At 47.4% G+C, this 26735-nt stretch overlaps 2 protein-coding genes across 2 annotated transcripts; both read right to left on the bottom strand.

Moving 5' to 3' along the window:
* Nucleotides 1-226: 226 nt before the first annotated feature.
* LOC107114804 (interferon-inducible GTPase 5-like) lies at nt 227-7666 on the bottom strand. Its single transcript, XM_015416399.1, has 3 exons — nt 7543-7666; nt 4651-5375; nt 227-1598 (listed from the first exon to the last, which is right to left on the bottom strand). Exons 2-3 carry the CDS (start codon nt 5355-5357, stop codon nt 395-397), a joined length of 1911 nt encoding a protein of 636 aa, XP_015271885.1. The 5' UTR covers nt 5358-5375; nt 7543-7666; the 3' UTR covers nt 227-394.
* A 12130-nt stretch (nt 7667-19796) lies between these two features.
* LOC107114814 (interferon-inducible GTPase 5-like) lies at nt 19797-26253 on the bottom strand. Its single transcript, XM_015416411.1, has 2 exons — nt 26154-26253; nt 19797-21170 (listed from the first exon to the last, which is right to left on the bottom strand). The coding sequence occupies exon 2, from the start codon at nt 21146-21148 to the stop codon at nt 19958-19960; it is 1191 nt and encodes a 396-aa protein (XP_015271897.1). The 5' UTR covers nt 21149-21170; nt 26154-26253; the 3' UTR covers nt 19797-19957.
* Between the last annotated feature and the right edge of the window lie 482 nt (nt 26254-26735).

Below are 26735 nucleotides of genomic sequence, written 5' to 3'. Positions count from 1 at the left end.
AAACAGTATCACAAGAATGAGCTATCGGCAAGCACGCAGTCATTCGAGAACACTCTCTTCAGAACTTTGTCGCTCGTGCCGTTCTTCATAGTCTCAGATCTGCCATCTGGACTAGCAAAGACATTTCAAACGGCTTCCAGACGTCAGATACATTGAACTGGCACATCTTTTTTAAAAAGTCTCCTTGAAACATCTGGATGGAAATTTTCATGTCACATAATGGTGCTCAGTTCTATAGTTCTCTTTGGGTGTTGGTTAAAAGAGGGGGGGAAGCAACCAAATTTTTCTTTCTCATGCTCGAACTGTGATCCTGTGCATTCATTCACACATTTCGTTCCTGGGACTCACTTTGCAAATGAGGGTCTTGGATCCTCAGCTGCTGGTTTCAGAAGGCTCAAGGCTCAGCAGCTTTTGCCCGAACGTTCTCAGCATCTTCCATGATGTCGTTCAGGAAGCTCTTCAGCACGTAGAATGTGGTGACGAAGGAACTAACCCCTCCAACCAGAGAGCCCAAAGCTGGTACAAAATCAAAGGCCATCTCTAACACCGTCAGGGTCCCACACGCCAATGGCTTGGTCAAGAGACCGGTTACAAATTCTGGAGTGATCTCACTGGACATTGGAGACTTTTTGATAGCAGATTTCAACACTTCATAATCTTTGCCGACCTGTTTTGCAACTCTGTGGAGGGAATCTTCATTCAACCCAAAGGCATTGTAAATAGCGAGCAGCGCTCCTACCAAGATGCTAAGATCACAGGCAAAAGAAAGTCCTGGGACAGGAACTACCCCAATAGCACAAGACACAAGGGCTACTTTCCATATATGGGCCTCCATAGCAGCCTTCTTCTTTTCCAGGATTTCTCTTGAGAAAACTGGCAAAGCCAGAATGAATGCATGCCTCTTGAGACCGTCTAGTTCCATTTCCAAGGTCTCTTGCAAGAGAGGGAAATCGTACATATTCAAGTGCCACCTGGAAACGAGGAAAACCCTTGGAGAAGGCTCTCCTGCCTCTCTCAGATTCTCACAGCAATAGTTCTTTATCTTCTCAAGGGTTTTGTCCTCACTGAAGTTGGGTCTCCTTCTCTCGGAATCCATACAGAGATCCATCTTGGAGCGCACGTAATAATACTTCTTCTGCATTTTCTTAATTTCTTGGGCCAGGAGGGCGTCGTTCTCACTGAACCGTTCTGCGGCAACAATGATGAAGAAATCATATTGGCTAAAATTGACCTTCTCTAGGTAATTCTCTGGTGTAAATTCAGGTGTCCCGATTCCTGGTAGGTCCCACAAAGTTACATTGGGAAATGAGGGATGAGGATACCCATGGACATCCATAGTTGTCTGCGTCACTCCAGTCTGGGCTGCACCTTCTTCATAATCAGTCATGCCCCTCATCGCGTTAACAAGGGATGATTTACCAACACCTGACAACCCTGTGATTGCGATGTCGAGCTTGGCATTTTCCAATGCACCCCATTCTTGACGAGCTTCGTCTGCCACCTCTTCGAGGCTTCTTTGTGCCATAGCGTCCTTCAGCCCTAAGATGTATTTTGAGAAGAAAGCACCAATTCCAGTCATTCCTGATGCTGCAGTTGACCTAGAAAGGAAAGCAAACATTTATTCAGGACATCCCTATGCCATCTTCATAACTGTAACAGTATTTGTGGTTATAGGCTTTACTTTATCTGATGTACACTACATGAATTTATTTGGCGAGAACCAGTCCTCCAATCATTTGGAAGCCAATATGGCCTTTGTTCTTGGGAGATAGTAGAGAAACTAAGTAATTTTTCAAGAAGCTATCATTAGTACAAAATATACCTTGACGTGACTTGATTTATTAGATTTGCATCCCGCTCTCCCTGTGTCCAGGCTCAGAGTCGGTAACATCTCAATACATTGTACAATAAATACAGTAAAATACCTAATCATATACAATAAATTAAATTACATTATAAACTAACAGTATAATTAAAAGATGGCATAAAACTCAGAGGGGAATGGTGCATAATCTGTCTGGCATAAAAGGGGAAGAAGAAAAAGGGGAGAGAAGAGGAGGCCAATTGAAGATGGAACCCGTCGCTTTCCTCAACCATAGGCCCGCCCAGTGGAACAACTCTATTTTACAGGCCCTGCAGAGTGCCCCACAGAGCCCAGATCTCAGCTGGAAGAGTGTCCACAGGGCCAGAGCCTTAGGCTAGAGCTCACCAGCACGTTTTAATAATTAGAGTGTAGTACTCTCTGGGGGGTATACCAGGAGAGGCGATCCCGAAGGTATGCTGGTCCGAGACCGTTTAGGGCTTTGAAGCTTAACACCAAGACCTTCAATCTGATCTGGTCTTCAATCTGGAGCCAGTGCAGCTGGTAGAGGACCGGTTGAATATGTGCTCTAATGGGCTTTCCCTGAGCACCTGCGCAACTGCATTCTGGACCAGTTGCAATTTCCAAGTCAGCCTCAAGGGTAGCCCTGCATAGAGCAAGTTACAGTAATCCAATCTGGAGGTGACCGTTGCATGGATCAGGGGGGGGGGGGCGGGACCAACTGCTCAACCCGGCATAGGTGGTAAAATGCCAGCTTCACGACATTTGTAACCTGGGCCTCCATTGACAAAGAAGCATCCAGGAACACATCCAGGCTACTGATGGTCACTCCAGATGTTAACGCAGTGGTTCTCAACCTTCCTAATGCCGCGCCCCTTTAATACAGTTCCTCATGTTGTGGTGACCCCCAACCATAAAATTATTTTCGTTGCTACTTCATAACTGTAATTTTGCTACTGTTATGAATCGCAATGTAAATATTTGATATGCAGGATTTGGCGAGACTTGGGAGCCCTATTCTAAGACCATCGAAAATTTGTGTTTTCCAATGGTCTTAGGTGACCCCTGTGAAAGGGTCGTTCGACCCCCAAAGGGGTCGCGACCCACAGGTTGAGAACCGCTGTGTTAACGGAACACTGTCAAGAGCTGGGAGTTAGCATCACGCTCCTGCATCCCCCCCGGCCCAGCCACAGGACCTCCATCCTCTATGGATTTAACTTCAGCTGGCTCTTTTTTAACCATCCAACCAAGGCCTCCAGACCCCTGTCCAAAATCTCAGGGGCGGTGTTCAGCCAGCCACTCATCCACAGATACAGCTCAGTGTCATCAGCATCCCGACGAGTTTCATGAGTTTGCTTCCCTGGACAACTCTCTTGTGCATGCAAAATCATATCACTGACATACACCCCACCTCCCAACGGTCTGACTCGGTTTCCCCTTCTGCCCCTCCCTGACTAAGGTGCAAGCCTCACTAGTAAAGCACAACTTCACAAGACTACATTCTGGGTCTCCTTTTTCTTCCCAGAATAGGAATCCTAAGACCCCATAAATTAAAGACTAACCCATCTCCACTTTGGAAAGGGACAGACTCCGAGACCTGCCAAGCTTCCCATGACTTGCCTAAATCTCCCACCCCACAGCTTATTGGCTCAAAAAGGGTGATAGTGGAACACTTTCATAGAACACTGCTATGGTGTACAGCTGGTGATGAGCAATCATAGAATCATAGAGTTGGAAGGGACCTCCAGGGTCTTCTAGTCCAATCCCCTGCACAATGTAGGAAATTCACAAATACCTCCCCCCACACACCCTCATTAACCCTTGTTCCATGCCCAGAAGATGCCCCCCCCAAAAAAAAACCCTTCCGTATCCCCGGCCAAACTGGCCTGGAGAAAAATTGCTTCCAGACCCCAAAGTGGCAATCAGCATCCCCCTGGGCGTGTAAGAAAGGGCCACAAGAACTAAGCGCTGATGCAACCCTTCCTGCCCTCCCTCTCATGATCTGCCTAAGTGCACAGAATCAGCATTGCTGTCAGATGGCCATCTAACTGGCAGGAAGTTCTTTCTAATGTTTAGCCGAAAACTCTTTTGATTTCATTTCAACCCGTTGGTTCTGGTCCGACCTTCTGGGGCAACAGAAAGCAACTTCACACCAACCTCTGCATGACAGCCATTCAAGTACTTAAAAATGGTTATCATATCACCTCTCAGTCTTCTCCTCTCCAGGCTAAACATACCCAGCTCCTTCAACCTTTCCTCATAGGACTTGGTCTCCAGACCCCTCACCATCTTTGTTGCCCTCCTCTGGACACCTTCCAACTTGTCTATAGCCTTCATAAATTGTGGTGCCTAAAACTGAACACAATACTCTAGGTGAGATCTAACCAGAGCAGAGTAAAGTGATACCATCACTTTGCATGATCTGGACAGTATACTAATCGAGTGCATTGCTCTTCTGTGGTTGGAGCAGGAGGCGCATGGAGACACAATCTGCAAAGCATCACCGAAGGGGCCACAAAAGACCATACAAAGGGGAAAAGAAAGGCTAACTGGATTGGATTGTCAACCAAACAGGAAACCAATTTATGGAGTTCCTGGAGGGTTTTCCAGGAAAGAGACGTTCAGAGGTAGTTGCCATTGCCTGCCTCAGTGTAACAAACCTAGACTTCCTTGGTGGTCTCCCATCCAAGTACTAACCAGGGCCAACCCTGCTTAGCTTCTGATATACAATGAGAAGGAGCTTGCCTGGACCATCCAGGTCAGGGCCCCCAACCACATTACAAATCAGCCAACAAAATATTGTTGTGCCTTAGCTAGACCCTACATACCTTTTGTCTTCCTCCTGTTGTTCCTCCTCTTCTGCTGTTAAGGCACGTCTCTTGAGATCGTCAATTTCATTCTCCAAGGTCTTTTTCAGGAGGGGGAAATCGTACTTTTCCCAGTACCAACTGGAGACGAGGAAAATCTCTGGAGAAGAAATACCAGCCCCCACCAAATTATCCAGGCAATAATCCCTGATTTTTTGAAGGGTTGCTTCCTCATTGAAGTCTGGCTTTGTTTTTTCGTTCTTAATACTGGTGTCTATTTTGGAGCGCACATAGTAGAACTGCTTCCCCAGTTCCTGAATGGCACAAGACAGCTCGAAGTCATGCAAGGTGAAGCGCTCAGAGGCGACAAGGATGAAGAAGTCATACCGGCTGTAATTTACCCTTTGTAGGTATTTCTCCGCACTGAACTCAAGTGTTCCAGTTCCTGGCAGGTCCCATAATGTTATATTTGGAAACACAGGGAATGGATAACCCTGTGGATCATCTGTGACATGTCCCACATCAATTTCAGCTGCACCCTCATCAAAATCTGACAGACCCCGCAGAGCGTTGATGAGGGACGATTTACCAGCACCCTTCACCCCTGTGACGGCAATGTCAATTGTAGCTGTCTCCGTGTTCAATCCATTATTTTCATTTTCCAACTCTACAAAATCTTCCTCTTCATATGCATGACTTGCCACTGGGGCTGAACTTCCACCACCCATGGTTGCTTTTCAGTTGACCTAAGAAATAAACACAAACATTGTGATTCGTCACTTCTGCAAGATTTTCCTTTGATATCCCGGGTGTAGGTGTTTCTTGGGAGATCAGTTTACTTAGGGTCTTCCTCTATGGATGTAGAGATAGCCCAGTGACTTCCAGGGAACATGGTGACCTGATAAGGAGCACTTTCAAAAGTTCCAGTCCTTTCTTGCTGTGGGGTGAGCACCAGGAAAGGAGGGAATTTCTGTCCTTACCTCTTCCCTACAGGGAAGACCTAACTGACAAGTTAACCCACGGAGAGGGGCTTGATAGGTTTCTACGTGGGTTCTTGAAATATTAAGGGCAGTTGAGATGAGAGCTTTTTGCCGATATGATCAGGCTGGGGCAAGTGATGCACTGTATTCTTGTGCTGGGGGGGGGCAGTGGGAGGGGTTCTAGTGTCCTGGCCCCCACTGTTGGACCTCCTGATGACACCAGTTTGGCTCCTAGAGATGTACTTTGATCCACGGTATGCCAGCAAGGACAAAGGAAGGCTCAGAACCATTGCAAAGGGAAGAGGGGTGGCTCTGTGGCAAAGCACCTCTTTTGCATGCAGACGTTCCCAGATATGGTTCCTGGCAAGCTCTTCTCAGGTAGCAGAGGTCACAGAAGGCCACCACCTTTCAGTCACCCCAAAGAACTGTTGCCAGTATTAACAATACCAATAGTGTGAGTTCGCATAAGGCAACTTCAAACATTACATTGGATTTTGCAGGCAAACACACAGCGCACAGGTCCTAAAATGGGTATTTGAGTCCAGTAACGCCTTAGAGACCAGGAAGGTTTCCAGGGTATAAGCTTCCGAGGATGAAAACTCCCTCCAGCCCTCAAAAGGTTATACCCTGGACATCTTAATGTTCTCCAAGGTGCTACTGAAATCTTGCTCTTCTATTGCAGACCAGCATAGCCACCCACCTGAAACAATCAAAATGGGTATTTGTCATTCAAACGACATTGGTAAAACAACAGAGGGAATGCAGAATCGCTCTCAGTCAAGGAAGACACCCTTTGCAAGACCTGACCAAGGCTGTTAAACAACAGGACGTTGGGCAGGACATCAATTCATGGGGTTAAGAACATAAGAACATAAGAGACGCCAATGTTGGATCAGGCCAAAGGCCCATCCAGTCCAACACTCTGTGTCACACAGTGGTCAGAAATACCAGGTGCCATCAGGAGGTCCACCAGTGGGGCCAGAGGACACTAGAAGCCCCTCCCACTGTTGACCCCCCCCAAGCACCAAGATGACAGAGCATCACTTGCCCCAGAGTCCCTATCTATACCTTGTGGCTAATAGCCACTGATGGACCTCTGCTCCATATGCCTATCTAATTCCCTTTTGAAGCTGTCCATGCTTGTAGCCGCCACCACTTCCTGTGGCATAAGTCAGAAGTGACCGGACTGGACTTAACACACACACACACACAATTCTTCCTGTGTGTGCCAAAGGCACAAAGAACTTTGATTCTCAAAAGGGTATCTCTTTGTCCAGTATGGATATAGCCTTACAACTCTAAGAAAAGTTCGTAAAATATACTGTGTTTAAAACAACAACAACAGCAACAACCTTGAATAAATACACCAGACCGTGGGCATTTAAAGATGATCTCTCTGCCTCCTACTCCTGTCTTGAAACAACACGCCCGTTCAAAGATACATCCGAATTGTTGCTGGGTTTTACAGAGTCAAAGGGAAAGACACCCCCGCCCCTCGAAATGTTTATACTTTATACACTTCTAAGATCTACTTCCTGTTCTTCATCCCAAAGGCAATGCAAACCTCAGTGGGGCCTTTTCATCAATCAGACCCTGAAAGACTCTCCCCCCCCCCTCCCCTTTTGGATTTCCTGAGTATCTAACTTTTTTAAAAGCCCAGGCTGGATTCAAAAGCTTGCTCCTTGCTCTGTGATTTTGCTTTTTTAAGCCGGGCATCAAGAAAAGACGTTAACCCTTCCGCTCCCTTTCTAACCCTCCCGAGACAACAGGCCACAACTTATCTGCCTGTTGAAAGGAGAATCGGCTTTCCACGGCAGCCCTTCCAAGCCCAGGGAGGCGATTTCCACAGGGGAGAATACCTGGGCGAAGGCTGAACGCTCAATATGAAGCAGCAGCCGCGGAAGGCGAAGAGAAGCGAGCAAGATCGGCTTACCAGCCCAATTTGCCTGGAGAATCTGGGGGAGCCCGCAGATTCAGGGGGTGGGCAGTGGGTTTGGGGGTGGGAGAAGCTCTCCTCTCCCTCCCCACTTGCCAAAGCCCCTCTTGCTTTTCCTGCGCGTCTTGGTAGAAGTAAGAGCCAAAGGTAGCCTGAGAGCGAAAGCGAAAGTAACTGTGTTTGTTTTAGGGAGGAGAAAGGGAGGGACTTTAGCAGCAAGGGGGAGTGCTTGGAGCGGCTAACTAAGATCTGGGGGGGATCTGAGGTTCGAATCTACTGTTGGAGCTCTCTGGGCGACCTTCAGCCACTCGCGGGCTGGTAGCCGAGCCTTCCCCACAGGGTTGCTGTTCAGGATAAAACAGGGGACAATGAAGACAGCATCAGCTACTTTGGACTTCATGGGGGAAATAGATGTATGTTTGTTTTTTTAATGATGACAACCATTCCGTTCACAGGAGACTCGCTCAACTGCCAGTCTTGATTTTTGTTTGGGGTAGGGTTGCCAGCAATGCTCCCTCTAAGCTGTGGAATCTTGTGAGCAAAAATGAGCTCCTGGCATGAAAGTTGGGAGGGATCGATTTGGTTACTGCTAAATTAATTTGCTCTGGAGCCATCCCCTTCCTGAGCTGAGACAAAAATGTGTGAGCCGGAGGCTAAAAACCTGTGAGCTAGCTCACACTAACTCAGCTTAGAGGGAACACTGGTTGCCAGCTCCAGGTTGGGAAATACCTGGAAATTTGGGGGGTGGAGCCTAATAGAGGTGGGGTTTGGGGAGTGGAGAAGGAGCTGCGGTGGCTCAAGTGGTTAAGACACTGAACTGCAGGCTGTGGAAGGTCAGTAGTTCAGCAGTTCAAGACCCGGGTGCCGCATGATGGAGTGAGCTCCCATCTCTAGTTCCAGCTCCTGCCAACCTAGCAGTTTGAAAGCAAGAAACTGCAAGTAGATAAATAGGTACCACTTTGGTGGAAAGGTAACAGCGTTCCGTGCGGCTTGGTGTTTAGTCATGCCGGCCACATGACCACGGAAACGTCTTCGGACAGCGCTGGCTCTTCGGCTTTGAAACTGAGATGAGCACCGCAACCCTTGAGTCGGATTCGACTGGCTTTCGAGCAAGGGAGACCTTTACCTTTACCTTGGGGAGTGGAGGGACTGCACCTTCCAAAGCAGCCGTTTTACCCAGGGGAACTGATCTCGGTCACCTGGAGATCAGTTGTAATAGCAGAAGATCTCCAGCCACCACCTGGAGGCTGGCAACCAGAGTTCCCTCTAAGTTGTGGAGTCTTGTGAGCAAAAATTCTACTTTGGGAGCTACTGGCATTGAAGTTGTGAGCGAGCGATCTGGCTGCTGCCATAAATTAGTTTGCTCTGGAGCCACCCTTCCCGAGCTAAGACAAAAATGCGTGAGCCGGAAACTAAAAAACTATGAGCTAGCTCACACTAACTCAGCTTAGTGGGAACAGTGCTGGCAACCCTAGTTTGGAGGGTTTGGGGGGGGGCTATCCCAAGGGGGAAACATCACATCCTTTGTGGCAGTCAAGGGTCCAAAGAATCAATATGTTGTGGAAGGCTTGACATAGAGTATTCCATCTTTCTGTGTTTATACCTCTGAGGATGCCAGTCACAGTTACTGGCGAAACGTCAGGTTCTACAATGCCAAGACCACGGCCACACATCCCGGAAAATCTACAGGTCCAAAGAATCAGTGGGGAAGAAGAAAGGTGCCCCTATGTTTGAGCCCCACTCCGGGAGTGAGGTCCCCTCCAAAAAAGAAATTGAATCAAGAAGACTGATTGGGTTATTTCCCCCCTCCTTTTCCCTTCTTCTTTAGTAGTGAGGTCCTCCTCTCCAATAGGAGCAGTGATATTATTTTTAAATAGTCATTTTATCATCCACCCCCTCCCTCGTGAATCCAGTCGGAAGCCAGTTAGAGCTGGAAAGTGGGACAAAAATACAACCCAGAGAAGCTATATGAATACATGGGTTCTCAAAGAGGGAGGCAACAGATGCTTATTTAGGGAGTAAAATATCATTCTGGCTGCTGTATTTCATCACGTGCTGAATTTTGCCACTAATTTGTTCGCCAAATTGCCTTGAATTATTAATAAATTATTAATAAATGTGGGGGATCATGATTATTAAAATGGCAATAGACAATAGGCCTATAAAGGAACAATAACCTTTGTTATTGTTATTGAACTCGTGGGCACTCCATGAAATTGCTGAGCGGTTGGGTTAGAACGGATAAAAGGAAGTACTTCTTCACCCAAAGAGTGATTAACACATGGAATTCACTGCCACAGGAAGTGGTGGCGGCTACAAGCATGGACTGCTTCAAAAGGGAATTAGATAGGCATATGGAGCAGAGGTCCATCAGTGACTATTAGCCACAAGGTATAGATAGGGGCTCTGGGGCAAGTAATACTCTGTCTTCTTGGTGCTTGGGGAGGCCAACAGTGGGAGGGCTTCTAATGTCCTGGCCCCACTGGTGGACCTCCTGATGGCACCTGGTATTTTTGGCCACTGTGTGACAGAGTGTTGGACTAGATGGGCCTTTGGCCTGATCCAACATTGGCTTCTCTTATGTTCTTATGTTATATTCTTATGTTTGTGTACAGGAGTCCCGCTTTTAATCCAGTAACCCAGAAATAGACGCAGAATCCAAATCTCAAAGAAATTATTTCTTTACTGAGAAGTCTTCACAAGCGTACAATAAATTCAAGCACACACACACACAAAATTCAAGCATACACACAATTACACAGAACTAAGAAATATCGACGGAAAGGCGGGCAGGGGGGACCTTTGGAATACAGGAAATGGAGCACCTGGGTAAAGGGAAACAAGACTCCGCCTCCCCCATTTCTCCCACAGTAGCCACTTCCGCACTGTCACTTTGGTCACTCCTTTTTCCCCACTGCTTTGGGACCCCCCCCCCTTTCCACACAGTGTTGCCATCTCTGAGTTGGGAAATACCTGAAGATTTGGGGGTGGAGCCTGGGGAGGGCGGGGTTTGGGGAGGGGAGGGATTTCATCAGGGTACAAGGCCACACAGTCCACCCTCCAAAGCAACCATTTTCTCCAGAGGAACTGATCTCGGTCACCTGGAGATTAATTTAATAGCAGGGGATCTCCAGGTGCGACCTGGAGGTTGGCAACACTATCCATGCCATCATAAATTAGCTTCCCAATGGGTTCCTGCTCATCCCCAAACCCTGCCCTCCCCGTGTTCTGCTCCCCAAGGGGCCTCAACAGGGTACAGTGCCACAGAGTCCACCCTCCAAAGCAGCCATTTTCTCCAGGGGAGCTGATCTCTGTCAGCTGGAGATCAGTTGTAAAAGCGGGAGCTCTCCCATCTGGAGGTGAGCAACCCTGTTTCCCCATGTGTTTTGCTCCCTCTGGGACTACTAAAGAGAGCGAAACACATTGGGGGCAGGGGGTGGGGGAACCCTGAAGCAATAGGGGCAAACAAGTGACAAAAATGACGGCGCGGAAGTGGCCGATATTATCATTTTTAACCTGGTCAGCTTCCGATATAAGGAATTATCCAGGCTGGGTCACCCACGGGGGGGGGGATAAGAGGACAGAGGGTTTTGAACACTTGAAGCTGCCCTATACTGAATCAGACCCTTGGTCCATCAAAGTCGGTATTGTCTACTCAGACGGGCGCGGCCGCAGCTCCCCAGGGTCTCAGGTTGAGGTCTTGCACATCACCTACTGCCTGGTCCTTTTAACTGGAGATGCCAGGGATCGAACCTGGACCTTACTGCATGCCAAGCAGATGCTCTACCACTGAGCCGCCACCCTTTTGCTTGCCTCATTTAGTCCCTCTAGAAAGCACCCTTTCTATGCACAGGACTGGGTAGAGGGGCAAATGAAGTAGGATTACCAGCTCTGGGTTGGGAGATTCCTGGAGATTCGGGGGGCAACCTGGGGAGGGTACAGAGCTTTGAGTCCACATGGTACAGAGCTTTGAGTCCACCTTCCACAGTAGCCATTTGCTCCAGGGGATCTGTTAAGTCGGCTACTTAACAAAGAGTCAGAGAGTGATTTCAGCAAAAGATCAGCTTTATTCAGCAACTCGTAACTCAGCTCCAAACAGATCAACACGAATAGCCAGAACAGCTTTTTGCATTGAAGCTGTTCCGCTTTTAAACCCTCCCGGCTAATGTAGCCACGCCCTAGTGTACATTATCAACCTATGAGACTGTAGAGATAAGGTCCAATCACAATAGTTCCCGCTTCTGGAACTAGACGTTGATGATTGGTCGGCTCTTCCTGGGCTACCAATTACATTTGAGGGATTAGGATCCTAGCCCAGGATGAAAGCTTCACATGGGGATTCAATGAGTGAGTTCACATACGTACATTGTCAGTCTGAATACACCACAGGATCTGATCTCTGAAGCCTGAATTCCCATTGTATTGCTGGGGGGGGGGGGGGGTCTCCAGCCGCCACCTGGAGGCTGACAACCCTAAAGATAGGAACCAATGCTCCAGTAGTCAGCCTACCTTTGTGAGGTGGGGTTGCCCCATTTCCAGACGGAGTTTCGAAGTGAAGGAATAGGAACCCATAAAGTTTTTCACAGCCGAAAGCTTGTTGGGCTGGATGGACTCATTAGTGTTGTTGCCAGCCTCCAGGTGGGGCCTGGCACTCTCTCGGAATGACACTTCACCTCTCCGGAAAACAGAGATCAGTATCCCTGGAGAAAAAAGGCCCTTTGGAGAGCGGACCCTATGGCATTGGGTTGCCAGCTCCGGGTTGGGAAATACCTGGAGATTTGGGGGGGGGTGGAGCTGGGGAAGGGCGAGTTTGGGGAGGGCAGGGTTTCATCAGGGTCCAATTCCACACAGTCCACCCTCCAAAGCAACCATTTTCTCCAGAGGAAATTGATCTCGGTCACCTGGAGAATAATTTAATAGCGAGGGATCTCCAGGTGCGACCTGGAAGTTGGCAACCCTATCTATGCCATCAGCAATTAGCTCCCCGATGAGCTCCTGCTTGTCCCCAAACCCCGCCCTCCCCATGCTCTGCCCCCGAATCTACAGGAATTTCCCAAGGCAGAAATGTCCACCTAACTTAGGGGGGGGGAACGTGCAGATCTGTCCTCACAGAGGAGAGAGAGCTTGTACCTGAATAAAACTTGGGTCTTAAAGGTGCCACTGGACTCTTTTTGGACGGGGGGCCGGGGGGGGGGAGCTCTGCAACTTACCTGGCTGCTTCTTGCTCTGATTGAGGGCTGCTGGGAGCAGGGGGCGGGGCTTGTTGCATGTGCCCGCCCCCTGGGCTCTTTACTGCCGGAGTTCCGTTCCTGTGCGCTCCTGCAGGAAATGACCCCTGGGTGCAGAGCAGTGTTCCCTCTAAGCTGAGTTAGTGTGAGCTAGCTCACAGTTTTTTAGCCTCCAGCTCACACATATTTGTCTTAACTCAGGAAGGATGGCTCCAGAGCCAACTAAGTTATGCAGCAGCCAAGTCGCTTGCTCACAATTTTAGTATCAGTAGCTCACAAAGTAGAATTTTTGCTCCCAAGACTCCACAGCTTAGAGGGAACATTGGTGCAGAGCCATACAATCCACTCTCCAAGGCATCATTTTTTCCAAGGAAACTGATCTCTGTAACCTGGAGATGAGCTGTAATTCTGAGGGATCCCCAGGACCCACCTGGAGGCTGGCATCCCCACATGTTTCACGGCTGCCTCCCCAGCCTCAAACAAACAGGAGTCCAGAGTCACCTTAAAAGACTTGTAAGACATTGGAAAACAGCATCCTTAGACTAGACTATATAGAGAGCTATATCTATTTGTATGTATAAAATCATATATGCAGGTTATATGTATACGCCTATCCTGTTGTTAATCTTGTTGTTAATGTAAAATGAATAAAACCATTTTGAAGGGGGAAAAGGGTGGGGGGAAGACTGACAAAATGTATTCCAACAAAAGTTGTCATAACCAGGGCTCAGTTTGCAGACACTCCAAGGAGCAAACTCATTTAATTGTAGATCAAAATGTTGTGCCTGGTTTTGCCAAGGCCCTTCCAAAACCTCCGAAACAAATAGCAAAGCAGTGCCAGGAATCGGGAGGGCACAGATTGCACATGAGGGCTGGCCAGAGGAAAATCTGAACTGACCTTCCTCAAAATAATCTGATATCATAATACACTTGGGTTGTGTTGCCAGCTCTGTAACTATATGTAGACTGGATGAGGAAATTCAACTCCCTCAGGAATGCCGCCTTGTTTACTCCTCCTCCCAGTGCTTTGGCTGCTCAGTCAGCTGATTTACAAGAAAGAGAAGCTGCCTAGGCGGAGAGCAGCTTTTAGCTTTCGTTTTCCTCTCAGTGGCTGCCCTGACAAGAATAGGCTGTGAGCAGCAGGGAGGGGGCGTGTCTGCCTTCCAGCCTGATAAGCATCAGAGAAATGCATGAACAGCCTGAATTGTGAGCCAGACTTCTGGCTTCACGACCCAAACGACTTCAGGACCCAAACAAAGCTTGGAACCATCCCAAATCAAATCCCCTCCTCCCCATGAATGGAGGTTTTCTCCTTTAGTTCCATGTCTGGTTCAAATACGGCAGGGTTGCCAATTCTGCCTTGAGCATTTCCTGGAGGACAGGGGACAGTGCCTGGGGGCGACAGGGGTTTTGAGGGTGGAGGGAGCTCATAGGGATGGCAGCCTCCAGCTGGAAATGGGGGATACCCTGGAATTACAGCTCATCTCCAGACTACAGACATCAGTTCCCCTGGAGAAAATGGCTGCTTTGGAGGATGGCCACTATGGCATTATGCCCTGTTAAGGTCCCTCCCCTCTCCAAACCCTGCTTTCCCCAGGCCCCACCCCCAAAATCTCCAGGTATTTACCAAGACAGAGCTGGCAACTGTAGTGGAGATGGAAAGCTGAAGACAGAGAGGCAGGTAAAGGTAGGTTGGCTGCTGGGTGGGAAGGAAATAGAGTTGCCAACTCCAGGGTGGGGAATTTCTGGACATTTGAGGGGGGGAACCTGGAGATGGTGGGATTTGAGGAGGGGAGGAACTTCACACCAGTATAATGCCATTTCCTCCACCCTCCAAACCAGCCATTTCCTCCATGAGAACTACCATTGCCAGCCTACAGGTGAGGGCTAGAGATCACCTAGAAATACAACTGTTTTCTAGGTGACAGGGATCAGTTACCCTGGATAAAATGGAGGGTTGAGTCATTATACCCTGCTGAGGCTGCTTGTTTCCCCAAGCCTCACTGTCCCAAGGTTTCACCCCGAAATCTCCAGGGATTTCCCAACCTGGAGCTGGCAGCCCTATGGTGAATTGATTTCTGTAGCTGGGAGATCCCTTGTGATTCCTGGAGCGCTGCCACTGCTGCTGTGGGGGAAGCAGGTGGGTGGTTGGGAGCACTGCCACCACCACTGCTGCTGCTCTGTGGGGTGTGGGAGGAAGCAGGCAGGAGGCTGGGAGATTGATGGGGCAGAAAGAAAGAGGGATGGGGTGGGGGGGGAGAAACTGCAAGAAAACAAAGAGAATGATAAGGGGGAAGAAAGAGAGAGGAAGTAACAAGCATGGAGGAGGAGGAGAGACAGAGAGTAAGAAAAGGTGGAGCAGAAGGGAGGAGTGTGAGAGAGGTAGGGGGAGAGGGGAGGAAGCAAAGGTTTGAGGAATGGGATAACCATTAACAAGTCTCCACTTGTTAATCCCTAAATACCAAGATCACTTCACCTGGGGAAACTGGATGTTTCGGAGGGTGGACTCCATGGCATTGTACCCCACTGTGGTCTCTGTCCTTCCCAGCCTCCATCTCCCAAATCTCCAGGAGTTTCTCAACCTGGATCAGGCAACCCAAACTCCCCCCCCCCCATTCCCTGCTAGTGGCCAGGTGGGACCTGCTAACCTTACCTTACAGTACTGTTCTATTTACCTGTGTCCTGTCATCCTAACTTTTGTTTTTGTGTCAATTGCTTTCAAGCAAGATATACATGTACCCCTAAATAAACTTTGTACAACTGTAATGACGTTTGCACAAGCATGGTGTGCCCGCATCAATCATTGCCTTTGTGCTAATGAACAAGCACTGGGCACTGAGAAGGAACAGATGCAGAAGTTTGTGTGTGTGTGTGTATAACTATAAAAAACAGGCAGGCAGGTTTGCTGCAGCAGACAGAGTTGGTTTCCTATGAACAAAAGTTTGTGACACAGAGAGAGACACAGAGAGAGAGAGAGAAGGGAGGCATAACCATGTGAGTGGTCTAAGATAAGGAAGGGTCTGGTATCTCTCAAGGTCTTTAATTTTATTTAAAAGCACCCATGGGTGAGTACCTAATTGGGATTAGGGCCTCAGTTCTGGCACAGAAGACAAGCAAATGTGGCAGCATCCACATGGCAAAGATTTTCTGTGTTTCTTCCCACTGGAGAATGGAGTCACGTCAACCCAGCAGTTTTCCCTCCATTCTCTTTGCCCTAGCATCCTGCTGCTGCCATTCCACGCTGCTTTACCTAGTGGAAATGGCCATGAGAGCCCTGGTTGCCCCTTCTTCAGACGCCATGTGTCCTGGGATCATGTGATCGACAGCACATGGAGCCTGAGGAAGGTGCAAACAGGCCACTCACAGCCCTTTCTGCTAGGAAAAACAGAACGGGAGGGAAGGCAGATCCTGTTCTCCCCCCTTACAGCAAGCCAAGCCACAGCAAGTGACCAAGTGGGGGGGAGGAGGAGGAGGAGGAGGAAGAAGAGGAGGAAGAAGAGGAGGAAGAAGAGGAGGAAGAAGAGGAGGAAGAAGAGGAGGAAGAAGAGGAGGAAGAAGAGGGAAGAAGAGGAAGAAGAAGAAGAGGAAGAAGAAGAAGAGGAAGAAGAAGAAGAGGAAGAAGAAGAAGAGGAAGAAGAAGAAGAGGAAGAAGAAGAAGAGGAAGAAGAAGAAGAGGAAGAAGAAGAAGAGGAAGAAGAAGAAGAGGAAGAAGAAGAAGAGGAAGAAGAAGAAGAGGAAGAAGAAGAAGAGGAAGAAGAAGAAGAGGAAGAAGAAGAAGAGGAAGAAGAGGAGGAGGAGGAGGAGGAGGAGGAAGAGGAGATTGGATTTATACCCCGCCCTTCACTCAGAGTCTCAGAGCGGTTTACAAACTCCTTCCCCTTCCCCTCCCCACAACAGACACCCTGTGAGGTGGGTGGGGCTGAGGGAGCTCTTTCCAGAACTGTCCTTGAGAGAACAGCTCTGACAGAACTATGGCTTGTCCAAGGTCATCCAGCAGCTACAAGTGGAGGCGTGGGGAATCAAACCCAGTTCTCCCATTTTAGATTCCACGTACTTAACCACTACACCAAACTGAGTCCCTAAGAGTTCATAGACTGTGAGGTGGATTCCTAGGGATGCCAGCTTCCAGGTTGGACCTGGGGATCTTCTGGAATTACACCCCATTTTCAGACAGAAGAGATTAGTTCTCCTGGAAAAAATGGATGCTTTGGAAGGTGGACTCTATGGCATTGTACCCAACTGAGTTCCCTGTCATCCCCAGGCTTCCAGAGACTGCCAAAATGCCCCCAAAGCCTAAAGCTTTGAAAATATTTTTTTGTTTTCATGCTGTAGTGAACCATTTTGGCAGTCTCCGGAAGCCTAACCTGAAAATGTCACCTCATTGTTTTACATTTAATTTTTTTTTTAAAGGTTTAAATGCTCCCTCTAAGCTGTGGAGTCTTGTGATCAAAAATTCTACTTTGTGAGCTGCTGGCATTAAAGTTGTGAGTGAGCGATTTGGCTACTGCATAAATCAGTTTGTTCTGGAGCCCTCCTTCCTGAGCTAAGACAAAAATATGTGAGCTGGAGGCTAAAAAACGGTGAGCTAGCTCACACTAACTCAGCTTAGAGGGAACACTGGCCCAGAGCCTTTAATAACAGGCCCTCACAGAGAGTGACTGGGGTTGGGAATCAAACACAGTTCCATTCATATGCTGTCACCATTTATTCATATCCTATAATACATACATAGACCTTTAAGAGATGTTTTGATCTTATGCTGGTTTTTGACTGTAATAAACATTGACTGACTGATAGACTTTTCTGTGTGTGTGTGTGTGTGTCTTTCTTTCCCTGAGGCACTCAGCCCATAGATTTAAACAGCTGAGTTAACTTTTATTTATGGTTTGAGCATAACACTGAAGAAAGTAAGGTAGAAGTTACAACGTTTTCAAGTATTCAAGTATTCAAGTTTCGTTTATTGTCTTAGCCATTGGCCATAACGGAAGCTGGACTGTCAGGGTAGGCCTACGAGAAATTGGAACAACACGGCATAGGCCGCCCCTCTCCCTTCTGATTTCAACCCCAGACCGCTTCCTGGCATGTAACGGAGAAAATGTATTTTAGTCCTCCATGTATCTTGTAAGTTGTAATTTATGCTGTTTTTAATGTATTTGGTTTTATAGCACGTGCCTTGTAAGCCGCCCTGAGCCTGCGTGCGGGGAGGGCGGGGTAGAAATGGAATTAAATAAATAAATAAATAAATAAATAACAACACAAAGTAAATACAACGTTTTCCTTCCAGTGAATTTTTGAACTGCTCCCCTGTTCAAGAAAGTAGGACCCTTTGTTACAAATGGACTCTTCTCAGCCGGCATTAAGCAGCTCTGCCACACCGTTTCACTCAGTCAGACACAGGTTGAATCTACATTTGCATTTTTAAATTAGTTTCATGCTGCTGTTTGAATTAAATTAGTTTCTCTATGCTTGTTTGAATGTTGTTTGGAGAAGATTCTTTTAAAGCAGTGCAGAGGCGCAATGACAGTGGAGCTGCCCCGAAAGGATGATAAACATATGTGGATGTGCAAAAGTATGCTAGCACTCTTGAGGTGTGAAAACAACCCCAAATGTAGACAGCTGTTTTGAAGACGGAGTCAAAAGGCTGGGACACCGGTGGGAAAGACAAATGCAGATTCAGCCACACTCCTTTCCCTCTCAATTCCCCATCTGCCCAATCCCATCTGCTCTCTTGCTGTTTTCCAACGGTCAACCAAGCAACATCAGTTCCTATGGCTCACTCTAAGGGAGAGGTGGAACCTAACCTGTCCGTCACAACAAGTGTATATAAAATTTGTTTCCAGCAAGAAAACCAATATAACCATGAAAGTTTAAAACAAGGAAATATACCACATCGATATAATATAATAAAATAGGTTGAAGCTTTCCTCCAGCCTCAGGAGCCAAGAGTGACTTTTATGTTGGGGCATGGCTCTTGAGGCTGATGTAGGGCTTCCGACTTTGTTTTGTGGAATGGGAGGATACATATAAATGATTCTAAAGTATAATAACATCTCAAAAATGCAGTAAACATAATGAAGGATTTAAAACACAGTAAGATATATTAAAATGGCAGTCTTAATTTATGCTCTTCCTTCTTCCCCCAAAGGGGGACCCAGCGTAGCTTCCATCTTTCCCCCTCTATTTATACTCAAAACAACCCTGTGATGTAGGATAGGCTGAGAGTGTGTGACTGGGCCAAGGTCACTCAGAGTTCTGTATTATACGCATATTTATTATATCTAATTCCATAATGTAGTATGGAACTCTGCTCCAAAAAAAGTTGCTATGTCACTTCCAGGTAAAATCCGGATGTGACAGAGGGTAACTCTAGGAATCCCCAGAAACTCTATGGTTTTACCAGAGTTTCCAGAGATTGCTTGAGCTACCCATTGGCACTCCTGGGTTTTACCTGGAAGTGATGTAATGATCTTGGTGACTTCAGCAGTTACAAGCAATGCTCCCTCTTGTCAGGTTCCACAGCCAACAACGTAGTACACGCTTATCAAAAAGGTTATACTTTATTGAAGAGCTATAGATGCATTAACAAAGGCACTCTTAAGAATGGCGGCACCCCTACAAGCATAATGGGATATAGGGCATTCGTATGCACAGACACCCCATCATAGGCCAATTAGCCACATTCCCGCACGCAGGAGAAGAAGCTCCAGACCGTTAGAAGCAAGCTGGGAACCGATAGCGCTCACACGGTTATTCCCTCAGCTCCAGACACTACGCCACCTGCCCATCTTAGAGATAACAGCGTTACAGCATAGAAGAAGCACAGAAGGAATGCAGCAGTAATTAGTACACAGAAAAGGGAAGCCGATGGCCTCTTAAACTATCATGGCAGCATAGCTGAAACCTCTAAGCTGTGGAGTCATGTGAGCAAAAATTCTGCTTTGTGAGCTACTGGTGTTAAAGTTGTGAGTGAGGTATTTGGCTACTGCATAAATTAGCCCTCCTTCCTGAGCTAAGACAAAAATGTGTGAACCGGAGGCTAAAAAAGTGTGAGCTAGCTCACACCAACTCAAGTTAGAGGGAATGCCGATTACAAGCCCTCCTATGTTCTTGTCCCCCCAACTCTCCCACTGGTTGCTAGGCTCAGGCATTCCAGATGAATGTTTTGGATCTTTAAATGGGACGCTTTATGGCTCGGCTGCTTTTGCCAAAACATTCTCAGCATCTCCCTCGAGATCCTGCAGAAACCTCTTCAGGAGGTAGAAAGTGGTTACAAAAGAAAGTCCTCCACCGGCTAGACAGCTCGTGGAGGGTGCAAGGTCCAAGACTAGTTCTACGGCCGACAGAGTCAAACACAACATTGACCTGCATAAGATTTTGATTACAAATTGTACGGTGACCTCGCTAGCAAGAGGAGACTTTTTGATAGCCGCTCTCAATATTTCCACTGGTTTGTCAACCCGGCTTGCAAGTCTATTGAGGGAATCTTCATCCAAGCCAAAGGATAAGCAGAACTGCTTCAGGGTGGTTACCAACATAGCAGTGGTATAAAAAAGAGAGAGACCTGGGACAGGGGTAGCCCCGATAGCACAAGACACGAGAGCTGTTTTCCAAATAACCCGTTCCAAAGCAGCCTTGTTCTTTTCTAGGATTTTTCTTGAGAAACTGGGTAAAGCCAGAATCAGGACATGCTTCCTGAGATATTCCATTTCATTCTCTAGGGCCTCTTGCAGGAGGGAGAAATCATACTTGTCCAAGTGCCAGGCAGAGATGAGGAAAACACTTGGAGCAGTCTCTAGTACTTCTGTCAAATTATCACAGCAGTATCTTCTTATCTTCTCAAGGGTTTGCTTTTCACTGAAATTTGGTTTCCACCTTTCAGAATTCATACTTAGATCCACTTTGGAACGCACAAAGTAAAACGTCTTCTTCATCTCTTGAATTTTACGGGCCAGCTGGGAGTGATTGGCAGTGAGGCGTTCCGCAGCGACAATGATGAAGAAGTCAAACCTGCTGAAGTTTACCTTATTGAGGTATTCCTCTGGTTCGAATTCAGGCATCCCAATTCCTGGGAGATCCCATATTGTTATTTTAGGGAATCTGGGGTGTGGATATCCCTTTGCCTCCATTGTTGTTCGTGTTACCCCAGTCTCAGCTGCACCCTCTTCAGAATCTGTCATGCCCCGCAGGGCATTGACAAGGGACGATTTCCCTGAACCCAGTTCGCCTGTGATGGCAATGTCAAGTATGGTGTTCTTAAATAAGCTCAACTCTCGATGAATTTCGGTTGCCACCTCTGGGACATTTCCTGGGTCCGATGCAGCCTCCAGCTCATCCAGTTCCTTTCCTACAAATGTTCTTGAGATGGTAAGACCCATGGGCTTTGATGATTCAGTTGATCTGAAAAACAAAGGAGATCATCCTGATTATTAATCCATCCTGCCAGATAATGTTCCACTTTTTCATTTGTCAGTCTGGATTACACAGTGTAGAAAAATCCACTTACTTTTGGGTATTTCTCCACCAGTGGAAAACTGGATCCATAGCAGCTAGATTCCAGTCCAGTAGGACCCTAGAGACCAACATGATTTGGAGGGGATATGTTTTTGAGAGTCAGATCTCCCTTCTTCAGATACAGGAGCTTGGACTCTCATAAGCTTATACCCTGAAAATATGGGTCCATTTGCTTCACATTTTCTCAGCACTCAACCTGGTTCCCCCTTGCCTCGGAATAGTATCTGTTTTCATTGCATTGCCTCAGATCCTGATTTCTGCATTGGCTAGTGTCAGCTTGCCATCTATTTTGTTTTCAAAGCTGGCTCCTGCATTGGTATGCAGACTTTCCTGTGTAAGTACTTGCCTCAGCAGTCATTAGCCGCCTGAGCCAAGTAATTCATGGTGAGGTGATAAATGCAGAGGGGGGAAACAGGGGCGGGGGAACTGATGGAGATCAATTAAGCTGTGTCAAATTGTCTGCTTATTGTTCCCTTCAAATCAGAAGCGGGGGAAGGAAAAGGTGCAGCTCAAAATCACATTCTGACACCCTGGGGCAATGCCATACTGACCGCAAAGTCACCCCTGCATGGCCATAAATCTTTGCAGAAGGTACCATAAAATCCGATGAAACAGATGGATGCTGAATCAGCCCTTGTTATAGTCTCCAAGTAGCTACCGGACTCAAATCTGGCTGTTCCATTGAAAATCAACATGGCTAACCTCTGAAACTAGATCCAGAGCAGAGGCTTTTGGTCATTACAGTGGAGGGTTCTTTTTGTAGCAGGAACTCCTTTGCCTATTAGGCAACACACCCCTAATGTAGCCAATCCTCCAAGAGCTTAGAAAGCTCTTCTTACAGGGGCTACTGTAAGCTCTTGGGGGATTGGCTACATTAGGGGTGTGTCGCCTAATAGGCAAAGGAGTTCCTCCTACAAAAAGAGCCCTTTGTGTGTCTATATTAAGTACTGTCAAGTTGCTCCCAACTTATGGCGACCCTATGAATTAATAACCTCCCAAATGTTCTATCCAGAGGTCATTTCGGGGGGATCGCGGGAGATCGCAGTTCCCCCAGGTGAGGTATAGGGGGCGGGGCACATGACGAAGCCCCGCCCCCTGCTTCCAGCCGCCCCGCTTCCGGCCCTCATTCAGCCAGGAGGAGGCAGGAGAAGAGGGAGGGTAAGTTGCTTCCTCCCTGCCTCTCCCCACCCCTGCCTGCCTGGGGCCAGGGAGGGCCTTCGCGGTGCCTTCGAGGGCCCGGCAGTGGAGCTGCAAAGCTGGCGGTGGCCAGGGCCATTGGGGGCGGGGTGTGTGGCCTTATGACACACTTCCGGTGATGTCAGGGGGTGTGGCATATGCTAATGAGTTCCCCTAGCTCTTTTTCTACAAAACGACCCCTGGTTCTATCACTAACAGCCTCACTCAAGTCTTGCAAACGGGGGGCCTTCGTGGCTTCCTTGATTGAGTCAATCCATCTCAGGCTGGGTCTTCCTCCTCTCCTGCTGCCTTCCACTTTCTCAGCGATTCTTATCTTCTCATAATGCGACCAAAGTACGATAGCCTCAGTTCAGTCCTTTTAGCTTCTAGGCTTGATTTAGTCTAGAACCCACTTATTTGTCCTTTTGGCAGTCTGCGGTCTCCATAAAACTCTTCTCCATCACATTTCAGATGACTCAACTTTCTTACTGTCCGCTTCCTTCACTGAGTAATGGATAATGGCATTTTTTTTTTTAGAGGGCAGGACTTTACTTCCCTGTGGCCAAAGCTGGTTCGCTGCCCATAGAACCCAAGCAGACATTCAGGGGCACCTCATCAATAAAGTCTGATGTAGTGGTTAAGTGCATGGACTCTAATCTGGGAGAACTAAGTTTGATTCCCCACTCTTCCACTTGCAGCTACTGGATGACCTTGGGCAAGCCACAATTCTGACAAGAGCTGCCCTTGAAAGTGCAGTTCTCGAAAGAGCTCTCTGAGCCCCACCTACCTCACAGGGTGTCTGTTGTGAGGAAGGGAAGGGAAAGGAGTTTGTAAGCCGCTCTGAGACTCCAAGCGAAGGGTGGGGTATATATCCAATCTCTTCTTCTTTTCTTCTTCTTCAAAGGGCAACAGGTATAATTTGCATGCATTGTCATCTCCCAGAACTATGCCACCATTGCCCAAGTCCAGGGCAGGCTGCAAAGAGCTGTCCCTGGAGCCCACTTTGGAGCATGCCAGAGCAATCACCGGAGGAGGCCTTTCTCATACGTGTCACTGTTTCCAGAGCTGGACTGGCATGGGACATGATGCTCATCCCTACCCATGTTTCCACTGTGTGTATTATGTATTGAGACTAAGGCATTCCTCAAGCTGTACCAGGAACGGGTTGAGCTCGCTACTTTAGAACAATAGCTCGCCAGGGTCCTGGAGCTAACCAATAGATCAGTAGTGTAATGTAAATAGCCTATCACTGGGAGTGGGTGCGTGTTGGGTGTGGTGTGAGCATGCTTTATAAGCATAATTTAAGCCCCGCTAGTTGTCTTGTAGCTTGCTGAAATCACTTAATAAACCAGAGCTGGTCTTTACAATGTGACTAGAACCCAGTATTTAACAGTGTGGGTCCAGGGCGATTATGTTGCTTCTGGAACTACACTGGTGCAGCACAGGAAAGGGACATCAATGGGGTTGGTCCTGCTGGAGGCCATTTGCTTATACACTCAGAATCATGCCTGTATAATTGTAAGAAGAACACAAGCAAAAAGACCGGAGGGTCTTTGTCTGTCCCCACATTGCACATTGTGTTTCAGTCTCCATTAGCTAAGGGCACCTTTGCCCTGAGCTTGATGGTCCAGGCTGGCACCAGTCTCCTCATATTTTGGAAGCTAAGCAGGGTCAGCCCTGGTTAGGACTTGGATGGGAGACGGCCAAGGAAGTCTAGCGTTGCTATGCAGAGGCGGACAATAAAGAACCATCTTTGTTTGTCTCTTGCCCTGAAAACCTGATGGGGTCACCACCATATGTTGGATGCAACTTGGCAGCACGTAACACACACACACATGGCAACATGGCAGGACCCATGGCCAGATGCTGTTTTTCATGTGCAACCCTACAAAAAGAGCAAGCGTTACTCATATTATGGGTAGAGATCAGGGCTCCACCTGCCCTTTAAGGAAAAAAAAAAAGAGGTGCCGGAACTAGGGTTGCCAAGTCCAAATTCGGAAATATCTGAGGACTTTGGGGGGTGGAGCCAGGAGACTTTGGTGGTGGAGCCAGGAGACTTTTGAGACATCACTTCCTGTGATGTCACTACTGGGTCAAATGGCAAGTGATGTCACTTCCTCTTTCAATGATGTCACTTCCAGTCAATGTTCCCTCTAAGCTGTGGAGTCCTGTGAGCAAAAATTCTACTTTGTGAGCTACTGGCATTAAAGTCGTGAGCAGGTGATTTGGCTACTGCATAAATTAGTTTGTACTGGAGCCATCCTTCCTGAGTTGAGACAAAAATGTGTGAGCCAGAGGCTAAAAAACTGTGAGCTAGCTCATACTACCTCAGCTTAGAGGGAACACTGCTTCCAGTACACTGTACCAAAACCCCACCTCTTCCTGTGATGTCACTTTCCAGGCTCTCCCCCAAACCCGCCTCTCCCTCTGAAGTAACCTTCTTTCAAAAATTAAAATCTAAATTCAATGTCATATATCAATTCCCACCCCCAGATTGAGAAATGTATACATTATACACGGAAGATGCAAGGGAAATGGTACAGGACCAGAAAATCATACATTAATTTGTCCAAATCAAAATTGGGGATTTGGGGGCTAAAACAGAAGGAAGAAGAAATGCAAAACCATCCCTAGCAGGATCCTCCTCCTGCATTTTGAGACTGGTGGGCAAAAAAAAAAAAAAGGAGGCTAGGCTGGTCTCCTGTCCATGGGGTTTTCTTGGCAAAGATACTGGAGTGGGTTGCCATTTCCTTCTCCAGTGGATCACACTTGGTAGAAAAAATGGTGTGGCCTTTATAGCCAACAAGAGAGTGCAAAAGTCAGTACTGGGATACAATCTCAAAAATGACAGAATGATTTCAGTCCGATTCCAAGGCACACCATTCGACATCACAGTAATCCAAGTCTATGCCCCAACCACTGATGCAGAAGAGGCTGAAATGGGCCGGTTCTATGAAGACCTACAACACCTCCTAGAACTAACACCAAAAAATGATGTCCTCATCATCATAGGGGACTGGAATGCTAAGGTAGGAAGTCAAAAGGTAACCGGATTAACAGACAAGTTTGGCCTTGGAAAGCAAAATAAAGCAGGGCAAAGGTTAACAGAGTTTTGTCAAGAGAACACACTGGTCATAGCGAACACCCTTTTCCAACAACCTAAGAGGCGACTCTTCCCAATGACATCACCAGATGGGCAACACCGAAATCAGATTGACTATATAATTTGCAGACAAAGATGGAGAAGCTCTATCCAGTCAGTTAAAACAAGACCTGGAGCTGACTGTGACTCAGATCATGACTACTCATTGCAAAATTCAGACTTAAACTGAAGAAAGTTGGGAAAACCACGAGGCCATTCAGGTTTGACCTAGATCACATCCCTGATGAATATACAGTAGAGGTGAAGAATAGATTCAGGGGTCTAGATTTGATAGATAGAGTGCCCGAAGAACTATGGACGGAGGTTCGTGACATTGTACAGGAGGCAGCAATCACCACCATCCCAAAGAAAAAGAAATACAAGAAAGCAAAGTGGCTGTCTGATGAGGCTTTACGAATAGCAAGGGTCAGATTCAGTATAAGGCAGTTTCACATGTGTTCAACTGAAAAATATTTTCAGTGCAAAACACAAAGCCACTGGGGTACAGGGGAGCAAGTCAGGGGAGCTGATCTGATTAGAAATGGACTCACCGTTTGTGAGTGGTGGTTGCCTTGAAGCTCCGGAGAAGCAGCAGAACCAAATACCTGGACAAATGGCTGTTGGGCTTTTCCTCTCTCACCTTTCCTGTGTTTCCAGAGCCCGTCTAATAATAACAAGAAGAGAAGAGAGCAGATCTGCTTTTCAGAACATTACAGGCAACACCCTCGTTGGATCCATCCTCAAGGTGTGGCAAGGAGACCGAGTCATCATTTCTCAATGAACTGGAGTTTGTTAAGCAGCCTGTATTTCTCGTCCAGGGGGTTATTCTTTTAAAATTTTCTAAAAACATTTCATAAAAGAAGCACCCATGGGTTGCCATGCACTAAGAGAAAGCCACGTTTTGGGTGTTGTGGATAAGTATCCAAAGTGTCTTTTCCCAAGAGAAATGCTGCTTGGGCTGGAGGAAGAGGCTTTTCTCTTGGCAACAGACTCCACACTTCACTAAGTGAAATGATAGGACATTACAGACTGCACTCTATATCAATGTGATATTTCCAGAGCAATTTTTTGAAAGATACCCTAAATAGCTACTCCAGCTTGTTAGTTGAAGAAAGCTTTTTGCTAGAGCTCTT

Source organism: Gekko japonicus, unplaced genomic scaffold (genome assembly GCF_001447785.1).
Source record: "Gekko japonicus isolate JY-2015 unplaced genomic scaffold, Gekko_japonicus_V1.1 scaffold2726, whole genome shotgun sequence".
NCBI lineage: Eukaryota > Metazoa > Chordata > Lepidosauria > Squamata > Gekkonidae > Gekko > Gekko japonicus.
The sequence above is the reverse complement of the archived record's forward strand: the minus strand, read 5'-3'. Positions and strand labels throughout refer to the sequence as shown.

Excerpts from the sequence above, each read along its gene's own strand:
- LOC107114804 (XM_015416399.1), bottom strand. The coding sequence starts at position 5,357 with ATGGGTGGTGGAAGTTCAGCCCCAGTGGCAAGTCATGCATATGAAGAG. Across the intron at positions 1,599-4,650 it reads CAACAGGAGGAAGACAAAAG|GTCAACTGCAGCATCAGGAA; the intron begins GTATGTAGGGTC and ends TTTCCTTTCTAG.
- LOC107114814 (XM_015416411.1), bottom strand. The coding sequence starts at position 21,148 with ATGGGTCTTACCATCTCAAGAACATTTGTAGGAAAGGAACTGGATGAG.